Below are 18,545 nucleotides of genomic sequence, written 5' to 3' on the forward strand. Positions count from 1 at the left end.
TTTCATCGTCGCAAGCACGACAAACATATCGTAAAATCCTACCCTGCCACCATTATCCCGTGGCCATGTATTTCTTATCAAACCTGGTAAGAGCTCCAACGCACTTCACTCATACAGACACACACACACACACACACACACAGCGCCAGGACTGTACGCTCGCAAAATCGAAACAAGCGTTCGGAAACGCACACCGGTACCGACAAATTGCTTAATCCTTTCCGTTTGCAGATTTGCCGAAGGGCTCGCCGCAGCTGTGCCACTGTATGGCGCGCTGCCAGGAACTGCACGGTACCCGGTCGACTTAACCAAACGCCTTAATAAGATCCTTGTTGCCTTGGAACCGGGGGACTGGAAGTGAAGGATGCCGCCGATGCTTGATCCATCCAATCGGTGAAGTCGTCGTCGTCGTCGGCATCCTATCGTTATCGAGCGTCGTCTTTACTAGTTTTACTATTGTTATCATGATTCATCACACAAGAAGTATATACGTATGTGTGTGTGTATGGCTCCTAATACCTTCCGCTTGTGCACCCCCAACCGGTGTCCATAAAGCTTTCGGTGTCCTACGCGGCCTTGTTGGAAATCTCGACTTTCCAGCAATATCCCAAGTGTGGTGTTGGAGGAAGGAATTAAATGGAAGAAATAATTCCCCCTTTAACCAAAGGCAAAGAACTAACCTTCGAACCATACCATTCAACCATAGTTCCCCACTTCGCCACATAGTGAGCACCGGCTTATCCCATTCTAATTAGTTGAGATTTTCTTCGGAGCGTACTCACTTCTGTGCCGCACAGTGCGCCACCATCTTAAGACGCAACCGTATTTCCACCACTTCTAGGAAAGACTCGGCGCGTACGGTACGGAAACGGGCGAGATTTGTACGAAGCCGTGTTTTACCACGTGGTACGAGAGGCTCTCACATGTTGCGTTGGCCGTAACCCAATGTCGATGAGACGGGAAGCGCTAGCACATTGTTGAAAGAGGCGCCAACCGAACCGGGATGATGATAGTGATTTGTGAGCACCTTATTAGTTGGCAATATCCAAATGTAAATAGCTGATGGATACGGCACCAAGACGGGACGGGGAAGTGAAGATGAAAGGGAGATGGATTTCAGTGACGGGCAACCCATCTCGGGGATACTCTCTCGCTGTTCCGTTTCGCTGTCATGGGCTATATTTGACAAAGTTTAATCCACCACCAGGTCCATCCATCCATCCACTCATCCATTCGTCTTGTACCAACAGCGACCGACCAGGCTGGATGGAAATCCGGTTTAGTTTCCCTCTATCTGTATGTGTTTGTGTGTCTTAGAGGTTGGGAACTCAGGAAAGTAAGCTGAGCGGTTGCTGGTTGGGTTACTTTTCTATAAAGGGATTTACCCGAAGGATTAAACCATCGATGGTGCCGGCACCGGTCCATAAAGCTCGTTGGAAGGATATGTAGCAATGGTTGCTCGCTCTGCCTTACTATTTCTCTTTCCCGTTTGCTGTACCCACATACAGCCAGACTTTTCCTTGAGCTTTACTCGCATCAGTTCTAGTTTTACTGGGAACTCGGTGCGGATCAAGATCGGAAGGGTTTGGGGGAAAAAAGTTTTATCTCCACACCAGCGCTTGTCTCAGCTGTTTTGGAATTATTTTAATTGACTTTCATGAACTGATACCGGATATTTGGTAGTAACTGAAGATTCGACACAGTGTGTGTGTGTGTGGGGGGAGAAATGTTATTTTATCCTTATTTGAAATGAAATCTGGACGTATCATTTCCAAGTTTCGTTTCAGTTGTAGAAATTCGACTAAAAAATTAATTTTTACGGAAATAATTTCGATCAATAGGAAAATTTATTTATGATATTTGATTTCAAAAGTTACAGAATAAATATTGATAGGAAAAATAGACCTAAACGTTTATTTTTTGGCAGTGAAATGAAATATTTCAAAGTAACACATTTGTATTGAAATATTTCGGATGTTTCTATTTTTGAATGTTTTATCCACCTTTTAGACAATGTCCCAGTTCTAATTTAACATTAATATTGACAAATAAACGAAATCTAGGTGGATTGAAAACGAAGCATCATTCTCCATTCTCGTTGTCCATCGGTTTGTCCCCGATATCGATAATCCGCATCCGTTCGCACGCGGTTCCCATTCCGTGCCGGATCCAATCTGGATCTCCCAACGCCGTTCTACGTTAGTGTGGCCAGCGAGCTAAGCCGCTGATTTTTTTTCGTGTGTCACCATCCTATTCCACTACTAACACTATCTACTACCGGTCACAGAAAGTGAACTTGACGCGTCGCTACGGCGGACGGGTCATTTTGTCCCAATTGTTCCGTTTGCTGGGTGTTCGCTTGCCAGGTCAGGCAATTGAGTGATGAGATTAACTTCCTCCCGTGTATCATCTCGCCGCGTGGGGATCCCCTGTTTGGTGGCTTGGGGGCAACCGAACCGATCGCAATCCACCCGGATTCGATCAGAAATGTTCGTAGGTCAACAATGAGCTCGGTGGCAGCGGTGTTTACGGGAGCATGTCGACGTCAAACTTTTCTCCAAATCTCCTTCACTTCCAACCCGGTTAGAAAGGATGCTTCCAAAGTGGCTTTCGTTATCCCTGCCACTGTTTCCGTACACGACGCCACAGTGTATCGATAGCCTGTGAGTCTGTGCCGCAGACCATAGGATTTGTATCAATCTATCCTTCCCATCTTCTCCAAAACTCCGACAGCTCGGGAAAGGATGCCGGTGTCGGAGGTGACAAATCTCGAAACCGAAACCTCCGAAATACTTCATCCTGTCCGAACTCTCCCCCCGACAGTCCATTGTGCTTTGTATGGGTGTGGAATGTGTCTGTATGTCTCCGTTTGTCAGGATGTGGAACTGTGGCAAATTCACCGCCCAGAGTTGACAGATTTCCGCCACCGTGAATATACACCGAAATGGATTAGTCCGTTTCAGTTGGTTTATTTTGCGAAATCTAATCGGTACGCTCTTTGGGGCGTACCAAAATCGCCATTGTTTGCCTTTGACCCGGGTACACCACCACACGTCCGTGTTTCCCCCCTCCTTTCCCGGATCGGTGCTTGGCTTCTACGGCACAAACGGGGATTTGTGTACACCACGTAACCCTCTCCATGCCAACCGTCTTCAATCGATACGCGTTCGCTTCTGATGGAAAAAGGATTTTGTTCGCACAAATCCGCATCCCTGTAAGGCTTCGAGGTTTTCCCTGCTGTTACACCGTCCCCAGAAAGGAAAACAAAGCTGGCCCTTTCTCCCCCCGCCCCCCCATTCACGAACACATACCCAAGAAATTCAAGGTATTCGCTCAAGAAAAGTGCGCTAAGACATTCGATTCGAAGGTGAACACCAGCGGCGTAGGTAGAGCAGCGGTCGGTGTTTGTTTTGTCCGACGAACCGGAGACGATTATGTAGCATTAGTTGGTCCAACCCGAAACGGTTCACACCAAAAGGATGACCGGAAACCGGACACACAAACCGGACGTACGTACACAGCTCGGTTACGACACTAGCGCTAGTTACAGGAACTCGCACCAGAATCCGCCAGCTGGAAAGTGACAAATTCCACTCCTTGCTACGAGTTCCCGGTTTCGGTAAGGATTAAGAAGGGCAAAACGGCATCTTTAGCATCTTCGCTTCTAGAGCGAACGCTGGGGATTGTTTTAAGTTGCTCCTTGTGCTCTAGCTACCGTAAGACACCTGTGCCGCTTAAGCATACATTCCGATAAATCCGAGAGAAATATAAACCGAACCGTTCAGCACTCTTACTGCCACAACAGATAAGTCAACCCTTTTTGCATAAGACGTTCCAGCAACAGTAACGCAAGAAGGAGGATATGAAATCTTTTTGGGATTCTGATGGAAAGTATTTGGTTGCGATCGATTCCGAATGGAACCCGTACACAGCTAAATCTCACTGTAATAGTTTAAAAAAATAGCATTTTGTTAGCAAAAATATTCACATTTTTCTCTCACCATACAAGTGAGGGGGCACACCATTTTGGGTGTGTGTCTGTGCTTAGGAACACATCAAACTCCCGGAAGACACACCGAAATCCTAACAGACCTCAAATCCCTTCCGAGACACACGCTGGACATCTAACACGGGCTAAAACTTTTAACCCCATTGACGATATCTCGGTTCCAAAGACATACGTTTCCGACTTCATCCTGGTTGGTTGGTCAGCTGAGCCATAAAAGCGCACACATACACACACAAACCACACACGTGTGTAGCACCGGGTTTTCGGGATTGTCGTACGGGAACCTTGGTAGGTAAGCGTTCCGGCCGTATCCGAAAAACGTACGGCACACATAGGTTAAGCTAACACATGTCGACAATCAGCAAGAATCAGAATCAGTTTGTTGTGGCCTGGGATTTAAGCTTTCGCTGCTAGTGCCTCCCTTTGGCAGGCTATTGCCTTTCGACTTCTGAACAAACGGGATTTTCCCAAGGACTCTAAAGTTCCTTTTTCGTTTCTCCTTGTTCGGTACCTTCAGTATTAGTTCCACAATCCACAACGAGTTAAAACGCATCGACCACCACAAAAGGTCACTGTCACCGTTCCACCCAATGCACCGGGTGAGTGGTGAGTTATCAGGGTCAGCACTTGGGTACAGCTAATAGTTTTAAATTTTTGTGCTCCCACACTGCGGCTAGTAGTGGATGCAGGGATGAAATGCTGTCCTATGCAGGCAATGGAGAGGAACAGGACAGATTCAAAAGACACATCGAGATGTGTACCTCGGCCGTCCCCCATGGCTAAAGAGGTATTATCGAGTTAACATAGGGGATTACACTTCATATTTCATATCATTTGGAAAAGCGAGCGGGAGAGAGAGAGAAGGAACAGATTGTTGAAAGCAAAACTGACCACCCTAAGGAAATTCCTGACCATGACGTAGCAGGCGAATGGGAACACATAGGTACAGAAGCTCTTGGGAAACTCTAACCCATCTCACCAGTCCAGTAGGTGATGGGTGCCCCCCGGGGTGGGGGATGGTTTCAGAAACCGAGATAGCGTCCAACGCCATCCACTGCAAGCGTGCGGGAAAAGAAGTCAGCCGGTGGTCAGTATCAGTGCTTACACATTCGTAAATACTTTAATCTCTCTCAAAAAGGGGTTAATTAAAATATTCTCCTTACCACTGGGACACCAACACCCTTATTACGGGGCGCACGACCAAGGGGGAAGCGTATTACGATGATGAATTTTTACCACCCATACTACAAAGTGATTGCGGATGGGAAAAAGGAACACATTTAATAATGCAATGCTATCGTTTGTGCTTTCGTTGAGTCGGTGTTCCGAATGGTCGTCGTCTTGTCGGATATATTTGTTCCGCACTGAGGTGCGCTCGTGAAATGAGTCGTTGTTTCGGTAACTTTAAGATTCACCAACACCGTAATGTATGGTAGAACAATAGCTCCGTACATGGTAACACTGTCTTGCACCGTTGCTAAAAGTTCACGAACTTTCAATCCCTTCCCTTTGATGGGATTCGGTTCACCGGTTGGTTTGTGTTCAGTTTCTTAAAGCTTCCCCTTAATCCTGACATACCGCTCGCACTGACAAGCGAAACACTACAAGCTTACGACACTGACGGCTTTTCTTCATCAGATTTTTTTTTATTTTTTTTTTTTACTTTTTTTTATAACAAAAAGTTCCTCCTACAGTACATAATGCTGTTACAATTATTTTCCGAAAAGCGTGTTATGCAAATTAAAACGCTTCTATGGTTCTTTCATTTTTCGGTGTAAGGAAAGTGCATACAAAACTCAAGCGAAGCGATGGGCAGGTTTTTCGGGTGCAATCCTGATGCTTCTTAACTAGGGACTTAGCAGTAGCGCTTGTGCACACACACATACACACAATCACACAATACCATGGGGTACATCAATGGTGTGCATCTTCATCTTTCCAGTGGTAAGAAGCAAAACGATGGAGACGCACGTTCCTTCTCGATTGGAAAATGAATTTCCCATCCAGACACAGCACTGTAAAGGAAGAGATTTTTGGGGCAAAGTAGCGAAAAACTTCCTTTTTAATCATAATAACACTTGCCTGTTCCGTTTGGCCCCGGCGATTACCATCATCACCGTCATCAGCGCGTCATCGTTTGGTCGGGTGTCTTGAAGTATCCGTCTTATAGCACCATGTCAGATCGTATTGCATCGTCAGTAGCGTCGGGTAAGGAAAGTGCCTGACGCCCGAGTGCATCCCCTGTGCATGTACCAGTGTACGGTTACGTGGTGTGCTAAAAACTATCAAATCCCCTTTACTAAAGCAGTGTGTTTACTTCACTTCACCCCTAGCCCGGACCGGTCGGTTCCGGACGGTTGTCTTGGCCACCATGTAGATGAGTTAACACCTTCGCCCATCTTAGCAGCTCCTTCAAGCATCCTTGAATGAGTCCTGTTGTTTTTAAGGAAGATTAAAAAATACTTCCCTGCCACGATCGGGTACGACGTCGGAGTGAACAGAATTATGTCTGACAAAATCGTTTAGTGCGGATTGGTTGGTTCGTGAATTTTGGATGCTTTGTTTCGCTGTGGGAAATAAAGCATGTATACGATCGAGTGTTAAGAAGGCGATGGACTAAAACAATCGTATTAGTTAACTTTTACTATTACTAAGAATATACTACAATTGATCCTCACTAATTTTGTCGATTTTAGGTAAGTTATTCATTCGTTGGCAACTCAATATTTGAATCGAATATCAACTAAGGAGCTTGTCATTTCTCATGAACGTCATTCGTTTGTTACTATTGTTTTTTAATTTTCGTTAGTAGATACTAAAATTGACAATTTGATATCTGTCAAACAACCCAATTATCAACGGCATACTACCTAATCAAATGCCAACCAGTGAGATGCGATTATATTATAAAAATACTTTTCCACTATGATAATCATTTTCTTCGTTCCTGCTAGTTTCTTCTTTAGTGGCACTACCATCACAAGAAGTATTTATGGTGTCATTTCTGGTTTTCTTGGATTTTATATATCCGTTAGCTAAATAATCAAGTCATGCATTTGGGGATACAGGCCAGATTTAATTCAATGTGTTATTGTAACAGATATAAAATATCTATTGATGTGTTGAATAAATCAAAAGTTTAAAACAAAAACAGTTTTTTCTCTCATCGATCATTAAAGTGCACATATTCCTTATAAGAAATATGTTTGCAATGCATCTTCGAAAAGCGTTTTCAAACAACTAGAGGACAAAATTCGTGAAAAAAACATACTTCGTGCAAAGCTGCTTCCCTTTCCCTGCTTGTTTCCCTAGTGAACCCAAACAAACCACTCTTCACATGACAATCTTAGCGGTTCAATGGCGACCGGATAGACGGATATCCTTTTAACAAAAGCCAAAGTAGGTGGTTTAGTTGTCATCCAGCTCGACGATACGAAAGCGCTTGGATGGAAGTGGATAGAGCAGTGCAGCAAAAAAAAAGTTTATCATCCTCTCCCCCATCTTCCGCCTTCCTCCTATCATGGATCCTGCATGATGATTCCATAGTAGGAGTTTCCCTAGCCAAAAGGGATCCAAAGGAGACGACGCTAATCCGAATACCCGAAGACTCGAACCCTCTTAAGTTGGATGAGTGGAAATCTTTCATCCTTTATTTATAATACATTCCAAAGAGAGTGTGTCTAGGATCGAGGATTTTCCTTAGTTGATGGGAAGGGGAGAAACGATACGACGCTTGGGGAAAAAAGGGGTAGCATTGAGTCTGCTTTCGCACAAACAACGGGTGTTGTCTTCGGTCACCTTTCCTTCCCGTTATCCGTTTTCTTTTACTCACTTTATCTATTTTCTGTTGTTCATCATCAAACTCACACACACACGATCATGTGCTGTGATTTGCAAAGGACATTGACGTTGAGTTGGAGATGAATCTCTTATGTGCCAATCCCTGAACGCGCCATCCCCAACGGTGTGTGGCCGTAACGATGGTGCCAGGCAGATATACTAACTCGCACTAATACGCAGCCACTTTAGAAAGAGCATATCCACCCATTCCACCACACGTACGGTGTGTGGATGAATATCAGATTTTTAAGAGCTTTCCCTACCTTGCGTTCCACGAAACACCGGGGTCACCGTGTGTTTTCCCGCATCAAGAGGTAGGCTTAGTCCGTTTTTCATCTTATCCCTGCCCGGAACAGGGTAGGACATTCAATTCGGAAAGGTGCATAAAAAATGGAAGTTCAAGAATGAACTAATCCCTCTTGAAGGATTATGTCCTGTGCATGAATTACACCTGTATTTTAGTTGTTTTTTATGGGGAAAAGGAAACTTTAGGGTTTTAAGATTTTGAGGTCGAATTAAGGGGTTTGTCCGTTCTTGGTTAAACATGGTTCGCGAAGGATGAGTATAATTCTGGTTCATTTTAAATAAATTTTAAACTGTTTAGAACGATTTCTATTAAAAATGAAGGTCCATTTTTAATTTGTTCGTCGCCATCAAAACGCCGTCAAAAACCTAGAGAATATAAATAAATTTTGTACTTCCTTCCAGCTGCGTAAGGAAAAAACAAATATTTAAAAGCACACCAATTTTCTGCACCATCAGCATTGATTTCGATTGACTTGGCTACAAATTGTCGACGCATCTTTTAAACTCTCGCAATACTTCCGTTTTTCATTACATTCGCGCGCTCCTGCAACATTGCTTCACTGCATCGAGCAATCACTTCACCGGTAAACATGTCGGCTCAAAGCATCCTTCCCATCAGATAGTGCGATCATCACCAAGAAAACAGGAAAAGATTTTTCCACCGTGAAAAGTCCTCAAAAAAGACGACCCTGCCGTACCTGTCGTCGCTGGTCGTCAGCCCGGCAAAGCGGATTGACTGTCGTTTTGCAATGTTTGACGCGTACGCTAAAAGGCGTACCGTAGGAGATTTTCCAGCCTGCCAATTTTTCCACCATCAGTACGCTTTTCCAACCCCGGTTGGTCTTATCACTCCTGAAGGATAAGAACGATTTGTACCGGCATCATCACCACCACCATCGTTCCCTTTGAAGATGACAAGAAAGTCTCAATCAAACTACAACCCCTGAAACGGAGGGAATCAAATTTAATGAAGAGATAATTTTGCACCCCACTCACTTACCGCTTGCACCGAAATCCCATCGGGTTCTAGAAATTTTGTATTGGCAAATTTCTTTAAGTGATTTTCTTTCCAAGCCGTTCCAAAAACTATAAGCTTCGCCGGCAGAGCATTTGCCCTGATGAAACGGTTTTAAAATGTTGACTTTATGATTTTCGAAATGGAATTAGCTCAAGACGGCAGCACGGAAGCTGCCAGCAAATTTTCTCGATGAGGGATTAAAATTTTGCTCTGCGCAAAAATCCATCCCGCGGTGTCGAATTGACGTTTCGCCGTTTTTGGGCTGAAGATTGAAACGATTCCCATGCGCCAGACCCGGAAGGATGGGTCCATGGTTTCGTCTCGGTGAAAAGATTATTGAAAGATTTTATCGACGAAAAGGAAATGCCACGGTTTGAGTGACACCCGAAGGGCGTGTTGCGGTTCACCGGAAATGGAAGTGAAGCTTTCGGCTAATGGTTGTTTTCTTTTTTTTTTGGCGTTGCTGCTCTCATTTCAGCTAAATCCTTGCCGCTTCATTGCGTGGTTGAGTCCGTCAGTTCGCTGCAGGCGACGCTCAACTTTGACACCCGCAGCCCCTGGAAGCGACGGCCAAACATCGAAACGGACAGCTACGTCATCATCCCGGCTGCGACACCATTTTGTGATATCGTTACGACCGCGCTCCAGCGGCTCGGCTACTCTACAGAGATCTCCAATGCAGCTAGAGGTAGGTGCAGCGGCTCGTTTATGTGATAAAGAAGGCAAATCGTTATCCTTATTAGGATGCTATCGAAAATCTTTAGTGTGTCCGTTAGTAAGACTAGTTTCAGGGGAGTTTCGTTTTTAGTGAAGGTTTAGCAAGGTTTCAGAATTAATCTAATCAGTATCTTAATTTAGAAACAGCTTAGAAAACATTCCAAATTTTGTTTCAATTCCTGACTCATTACATTGCCTGATAGACCAGCTGAAAATCATTTTAGGGTTTTTTTAAATTTAGAATATAGGATGGTGTTTGTGATTTAAAACAATAATTTTCCCACTTCTCACTTCACAGGCTCCATATCGATCAAGAACTGGAAATCCCTATCGCTCGATGCCATCTCGGACAATCCGCTCGTCTCGGTCAGCGACATTCTCGGCGAGCTGACCTCGGTCGTAACGCTCAAGATTACGATCCTACGCAACAAACCGTCCCAGCTGGCCGAAATTAAGGATAAACTGTTGAAGCTGCTCATTCTCCAGTCACACGCACTGCTACGATCGACTGGTTGCCCTCTCGATGAGGTAAGCTTTCCCAAAAAAAATGTTCTCCATTTTTGCATATCGAAGGCATCATTCCTCGCTTTTAAAAATGCTTCCACGCAAGGCGGGTTTCGCTAGAACAACCGGGAAGTAGGGAGTAATGCTAAATTCCTTGCACAAATATTTATTCTACAACAGCTGAATGCCATCTCAAGAAGGAAATGGTTCACTTTCAGTTCAATTGCTGGAAAACGCTGGAAGGGACAAGAAATAACATCCCTTCGTTCGATTGCTAACATTCCGCATTTACCTCATCATGCCCGAACGTTAGTGGTTTTACTTAGCTAATTCTAATTAAATTATTCGTTTCCAACCTGCTCGCTCCACTAGCCGGAGAATCCAATGTTTCTGGGATTGAAAGAATGACTGATGCGGAAATCTTACCGACCGCTAAACACTATCCAAAGTCACAAAAATGCTTTTAACTACCGCTCATTGTGGTAGTCTTATTTACATTCCATCTGCATGGTTTAAGGTTTAATGAATTTTGATTAAAAGTAGCTCTTATTTAAATCGGTTTTGCATTTTTCACTCATCTAAGCGAAACGTTGTAGTGTAGAGCAACGTTAATCTGATGCTGTTTTGATAAATCACCCAGCATTGTTAAAGGCATTAATCGAAAAGGGCTTGGAACGTTCTACATTATTTTACGTGAAAAAGTAAAGCATTTTCAGTGCATCATGTACAACTAATAGACACAAAAGAATAAGATTTTTATGGTTCAGATTCGAATTGTAACGATATAGTCGTTGTACCTTTGAACTTTTCTATTTTCGAATGAAGTGTCCCATTCGCGAAACTACATTTTAAAGAACCTTAAAGTTTAGTAAGATATGCTCATCATATGAGTTCCCATTTGTGACTGGTAATAAAAAACGACGTTAAAGGTTCAATAAATATTTTAAAAATAAATTTGGCGATCCCAAGAATTCTAAAAGACTTTAAAGTTTTAAGAAAATGCTTGAATCATACAATTATTCTAAAGTTATGCTAAATGGACAAATTAAATTCAACTGAAAAAAATTTAACGTATATTCGTTGAGCAAATAGCACAAGAATAGTGAAGACGTACAAACAACTGCTTGTTTGCTTAAGTTACGCTATATATGAACCAATTTGATATTTTTATATCTTTAATAACGATTTTCCTCATTTTGAGTGTTTGATGAACATCTTTCTGTTTTTTTTTCATTGAATACATCATTTGCTTCAAATTAAATTACATGAGGTTCATTCGAGTAATGAGGTTCATTACTATCTCCACAAAGAAAACAATATTACCGATCAACGTGAAGAAAAATAGCCACCATACAATAAATTAAAAGTAAATAAATATCTTATCATTGAGATAAATTTTCTCCCGAGAATAGTTGATTAAGCAGCCCTATCTCGAACGTAAATTGTTATTAGATTTCTGGTTATCAACCCTTAAAAAGGCAGATTCAGATAAAACATTCAGTTCATATCATTTTGCTTCCCACAAAAAACCTATCATATTGCCAAACTTATCTTACCCAGCATACAACACCTCAGAGGGTTTGGTTTTCCACTTCTTTCCCCTTGTGCTGTGGTACGACAATATCTCCACATCAATCCCGATTGAAGTACCTGCCATAAAAGCTGTGCGTTGTGCTTCAGATTCAAACGTTCACATTTCTGATCGGCTACCGGTCATCATATGTGCACACAAACATACACTCGTTGCCGTGATTTGCTGCTCTGATTGATACACACGGCTTTTATGTTTTATTGGGGTAATTGAAATCAATCATAAGCCACGAACCACGGCGACTTCCCGCAGCCTGGCCAAAGGGTGATTGATTTTATGATGCTACCGTACGCGCTAACATCTCAATGTGAAGAGTTCATCCGATCCGCAGCTCTCATTGGTGGATGTTTCAACATTTGTAAGCGTTGCCTACGATTTTAATCATAAGTTTTCCGGGCTTTCCCCAACTACAACCGGATGTTGTGAAACCCATCCCAATTCATTATGGCCGTTCGCGCAAAGCGAACGATACCATTTTCGCACTATGAAAGTCTGATGAGCATGGAACCGATTTATCCACTTCCTGCTTAACCAGTCAAATGCTGACTGCCACCGTCTACCCGGCTGAAGCGAATGATAAGTCTGGATCCGATTTGATACTGACGACCGATTTTAACACACGAGGACTTTACCATCGGTTCAAGATATGTTGCAAAGAATTAAGATTGAATTTCGAAAGATTATAAGTTTGCCCGGTAATCTCTTACGGAGGGAAATTAAAATTAATATCGTTTTCTTAATGATAATGATTACACACAAGCATACGCACACAGAACGCCATGCTTACATTTGCATACCGATACCAGGCTTACCGGGGCAAGGCAGTGCTCCTTTCGAAAGGTTGAAACTGGCAACGAGCTCGTGTTCGTGAAGCACACTTACAAGCATGAGAACATTCCCCGCTATCACCGTCGTGTGAGCTTGAAAATAGCGGATTTGCAGAAAATGGCGCAAATACGCATCATGAGCGAAAGGGCACTGTGGAGAAGACTAGTGCGGCAGGGGAGCAACTGGGTGAAGAAGGATCTCGTCTCGACGGTTTTCTATCAGACAAACAAATAAGAAGTATTAAGTATAAGAATTTATCCCAATCCCCCACATCACTGGATGGGGCACCGTCCAGAGTGCCTTCAAGCTAAGATGTACAGTGATGTGCTTATTTGTAGAATTAGTGCTATTTACATAGTGGTTAGCAATCACAATTAGGGGAGAAGTGCAGTTAAATGTTGGTAAATTTAATAACAAAATCCATTTTATATAGACTTTCTTGTGCACAACAAAAAATCGAATAAAATATTCTAAAACTCTAAGATATTTGCGCTCTTCACGAACCTTTATGTCCACCATTACTGTTTTGAAACATTCCCAAGCGGAGGCTTTTAACAGCGGATCAGTTCCACATTCCCTCACCCATCCCTATTGGTACCGACCTGCCAACGATATCCCAAGAGATAAACACATCTTCAGCAGTATGGACAAAAGCAACCGTTCTTGATATCGCTCACTGTGTGCACGGTGAATCCTGTGTATGTGAATCCTTGCGTGTTGTACGGAATTTCTTAAGCACAAACCGGAATTGGCAAGCGATCCTTAATTCCAGCATGCAGCCCATACACTCCAGACCGCGCCCGTTTCATTCCGATCCTACTCAAATACGCTCGTTCTGCTTCTTGTTTCGTCGCCGAAGTGCCTAGATCTCCTGGATGGCTTATAATACATCAGACACTTGAAATCTTCCTGCCACCGTTAAGCCTTTTTCCACCTACACACATACACACACATACACACCCTACCAACCGACCCACCCTCATCACCAGTGGAAGGAGAATCCCGAATCCGAAGGATCACCAAGAGCGCCAGTGTACAGCGAACGTCTTAAAGATATTGCAAATGATGGCGTTGAGCATTGCCTGTGGAAGCATGTCCGCGGGACGTTTTGGGGGAAAGCTTTTCGGAAAAACAAATCTATTTATTATGAGAATGGTTCGGAGCGGTGAACGGTTCGCGTAGCCGTATGCGAGCAAACGATATGCGGGCAGGTGAAGGTTTAGGATTAAACTCTTCCAATAGGCACTTGCTTGTCTCGAAGATCGCACAAACCGGGGACCAATCGTGTACATCAACGACCCTGGAGTTTCGTACAACGAAAATTCAACCTTTAAAGAAGTATAACAGCTCTGATTATCCTAATGAGATTAGTATGCCGATTTGAGAGGATACTTCAAATGATTCGGATGGAATGGAGCAATTTCCAACAACTTAAATATGTGAGTTGCAAGGTTCACTAAACTTTTATAGTCAACCTTTTTCTTTTGTAAACTACACACATTGTACATTAGCAAGACATTTTCCAAAGAATCAGGGTTTTATAAGGGTTTTATTTGTTTGAAATATTACACCACCGCTTCACTGCTTGTGATGTGATTCACTTTGAGGTTACGACTTTAAAGTAATCTTCTCTCCCACAATGGCGTTTGTTTGAGTGTCAATTCTATGGAAGGTATACAAAGCTAACTGCAACGATAAAAATGGCACTTGCCGAAGGTTAAGTTGAGCATTCGCATTCAGGTTACCTTTCTGTGTCCCGCTTCCTAGCATCTCCAAAGTGACCTCCGTTTGTGTGCTTACAGACGGAACATACCGTTTGAAGTGATCAAGCGACAAGCGATGGCAGGAAAAGACACCGAGCGTGGTGTCGGTGTGATAAGATAAATTAAAATCGCCCTCATCCTCTATTATGATTTTACAAACAAAAAAAAATAAACCAAGCCTATTTACGCCGAGTCGAGTAGTCATTTGTACTGATTAGGTACTCGAGATAGGTGTTGATACAATAATACGGATATTGGGAAGAGAGTTTCTCTGTGGTTGTGTCTGTATGCGTGCGATAGCCACCTTTTACAGCTCAAGATCACCGTAAATATTATCCGGCGTTGCGGGTGAGCTTTTAATCCGGCTCCAACATTCATTAGAGCTGAATCTCTGTTAGTAACCGTAAAGATATGGCAAAACGAAAAATTTAATAAAAGCCATATTTACCCGACTCCTATTTCCCAAAGCGTGCAAAACACCGTGGCATCGTGCAAACGTGGTCACTAGGCCAATACACTAGGTCGTGTGGTAATCCTACCAAGTAGGTGCGGATTACCACACGTCGCCTAATCTCGCCCTTCTGGTGCGACGCGCTAAATCGTACCACGGGGAAACTAATCTGCTCACCACTCTCTATCGTTTGCTTTCAGATAACGCTATCGCAAATATGCCGCAGTCCACTGCAGAACACGTTCCCCTTTACGCCCGAGATCACCGAGGAGACGCGGCGTAACTTTGACCAGTGGTGGAGCAACCAGCTGGCCCCGCAGCCCAACCCGATCGCTCACAAGATACTGCCGTTTGCGAACCCGCAGCAAAACGATCATCTCGACTTCTCTAGTCATGGCTTTCCGAGTTTACACGCGGCCAAACGGGATGCGGCACTGTTGGTCGGGGATGGAGGTGCCGTAGCGGCTGCGGCCGCAGCAGCCCATCACGCCAGCCAGCATCACAATCTGGTGGTACATCCTGCCCTACAGACCGTCCACTCGCAGTACCCCAACCAGAAGACACGCATGCGTACCAGCTTCGATCCGGAGATGGAACTACCGAAGTTGCAGCGCTGGTTCCAGGAAAATCCCCATCCCTCCCGGCAACAGATCCAATCGTACGTGGTGCAGCTGAACTCGCTCGAGTCACGCCGTGGCCGGAAACCGCTCGATGTCAACAATGTGGTGTACTGGTTTAAGAATGCGCGAGCAGCACAGAAGCGGGCCGAAATGCGGCAAGGCATGACAAATGGGTTCGGTACACCTAGCATGATGCTATCGCAGGCGGACTATATGAAAAGTTCGCCGAGTGCCCCGTCGGAAGACATCGACAATTTGTCGCAGGACGAAATGGACGATGAGCTGGATAGACCAATGTCACCGCAGCTACCACTGTCGCTTACGATCCACGAACGCAATCATCCACTGACGCCCTCGGATCAGACACCGATCAAGCAAGAAAACAATTCCGGCTCGGCAAGTCCTCCACCGTCACCATCTCCGAATCATGAGCACAGCTCTGGTAACTCCAACACCGGGAACTCGGGCAATAACCATGGTTCTGGGGCAAGTAGTAACAACAACGGTGCCGGTCTCAACACCAGCGGCATCAGTATCAACAACAACAATACTAGCAACACTAACAACAACAACGGCAACAACGAGTCCGCCAACGATTCCACCCTGATGAACGATGAGCCGAAATCGAACTACTCCAACGAGCGTAGCAGTTCCCCGCAGCGATCGTCACGTTCGCCTGCCTCCGAAGATCTCGACATGGATGAACCGGACGTCAGCAACATGGATGACTACCGGTCACCGTCACCGGATTCGAAACGGCAGCTTCCCTTTCCAATGAACAATCCGATGCTGTCCCACTCGATCATGTACATGTCGCACTACATACCCGCGATGCAGGGTGCGGCCGGGATGCATCTGAAGAGTGACTTCAGCCCTGGTGGCCACGGACCGCTTGGACAGGGTGGTCTAAACCTGTCGTTCAACAGTGACGAGCGGCGAAAGCGTAATCGCACCTTTATTGATCCGGTCACCGAAGTACCGAAGCTGGAGCAATGGTTTTCGATGAACACGCACCCATCGCATAATCTCATCCTGAAGTACACCGAGGATCTCAACCGTATGCCTTACCGGTAGGTATTATCCTGAATGCAGTGGAGAAAAAAAATCTCATTTCAAAATACTTCAACTAACGATCATCTCTGTTGCTTCTCTTTTTCTCTTTCTCTCTCTTCTTTCCTCTATCTCTCTCTCTCTCTCTCTTTCTCTCTCCCTTTGTCTCTCACTCATTACAGCCAAAAGTTCCCCCGGTTGGAGAGCAAAAACGTGCAGTTCTGGTTCAAGAATCGGCGGGCTAAGTGTAAACGTCTCAAGATGTCCCTGTACGATCCGGCCCAGTTGGCTAACTTAGGAGAACAGGCACATCTGGCGGCACTGCACGATGCACCGCATCTATCCGGCTTACACGAAGCATCACAGTTGCATCCGTTTCATCATACCGATCGGGATTAAGCTGGGTCGAGACTTGTTCTTCACCAACCGCGGTACTAGCGATCGTTTAAGAACCAAAGACCACAACAAAAGGAGAACAAAACAAATGGATGAACGTTTCATCGTTTTTCTCGGATGAGTAGTTTAACCATTCCAGCAGCGTAGTAGCGATTGTAAAGAACCAGTTCGTTTCCTAACGTGTTTAGAAGTAAGAAAAAAGGTGTCCTCCGTCAGTTCCTCCGAGATGTACGGAATGTAAAAAGGTATTAGTCACTTATTGTTTGCGCTAGGTACAGATCAAATCAAGCAGATGGTGTAATTTTACTAGCCAACGAATTGAAAAACGATTTAGCGGAACACATTCCAACTCCTAACTACTGTTTCTACTTATCTCTCTATCTCTGTTCACAGTGCAATTCCCTTTACTACACACCCTTAGCCACACTTCACAGTCATTTGCAACGATTGCGAAACGTTTCTAATAAACCTAAAAAAATTAAAGCTCATAAATGGAAAAGATTATTTAAACAAAGTTCGAGCGATTGTTTATCGTGGCAGTGCAGAATACGCATCGCGTTTCCCGCTTTTATAACCCATTGTGCGGAACCAACCGTAAAACCTTGTTCCAGAATGTTAGCAAACGCTCAGTCTACCCGATTAAAAATACACCAAATAATCACGGAATAATTAAAACAATAATGCATTGAGGTGCGCTATGCACATCAATCGCCCACGTGTCCCCAGCTGGTAAGCTCTTGTGCACCATTCAGTAAGGATGCATTGCGCCCAGGGAACTCCCATACCTCACATTCCGCACTCGGTGGCGAGAAAAGATCGCTCCCATGGCGAGTGTGCTTACTTGATCATTTTTACTTCCACATCTCCGTTTCCCGCCACACTCGCAACACAATAATGCAACTTGGTTTACAATCGTTGGTAGGGGAAGGAAAAATTATCATCCTGCAATTCCGGTCTCTCCCTTTCCTGTACCTTTCTGTGCAGTGCTTAAAAGTGCTTTCATCAGCGTATCAACGATCAACGGTTAAAGCTTGCGCTCTTTTCGGGGAATTTTATCAATGTAAGGCTCTCGGCGATTTGGGACCTTCAGCAACCTCTATTTGGAACGTGCGTGTGTGTGTGTGTACTTGTATGTGTGCATCGAATCGCTTCTTTGTTGTAATTGTTTTACGGCACACACTGCACATGCAGCGCATTTATGATCGCCATGTTGTACGCCATGAACAATTTGTGCGCTATTATCGCTTTCTCCCCCATTACTGAGTGTGTGTGTGGGATGTGGACGGTTTGTTGCGAATTACGCACCTAATTATATAATTAAAACCGAATGGAATTGGTAAAAAGCGGGATGCAACATTTTTCGTCCAGTTAAAAAGGGTGGCCCACTCAAACCCCCTCTTTCATACACTCTTTCATACATACTAATGCAATGAAAATTGGTCGAAAATCGCC

General features: G+C 44.3%; 1 protein-coding gene across 1 annotated transcript in view; it reads left to right on the forward strand.

The window, feature by feature from the left end:
- The window catches only part of LOC125767614 (uncharacterized), an 89,925-nt gene extending 72,003 nt beyond the window's left edge, over positions 1–17,922 (forward strand). Inside the window, exons 3-6 of the mRNA XM_049434389.1 lie at positions 9,652–9,861; positions 10,189–10,418; positions 15,228–16,717; positions 16,880–17,922. Coding sequence (XP_049290346.1) covers positions 9,652–9,861; positions 10,189–10,418; positions 15,228–16,717; positions 16,880–17,096 — 2,147 coding nt within the window. The 3' untranslated portion in view covers positions 17,097–17,922. The remainder of the gene's footprint in view (positions 1–9,651; positions 9,862–10,188; positions 10,419–15,227; positions 16,718–16,879) is intronic.
- The last annotated feature ends 623 nt before the right edge of the window (positions 17,923–18,545 follow it).

Source organism: Anopheles funestus, chromosome 3RL, assembly GCF_943734845.2.
Source record: "Anopheles funestus chromosome 3RL, idAnoFuneDA-416_04, whole genome shotgun sequence".
Taxonomy (NCBI): Eukaryota; Metazoa; Arthropoda; class Insecta; order Diptera; family Culicidae; genus Anopheles; species Anopheles funestus.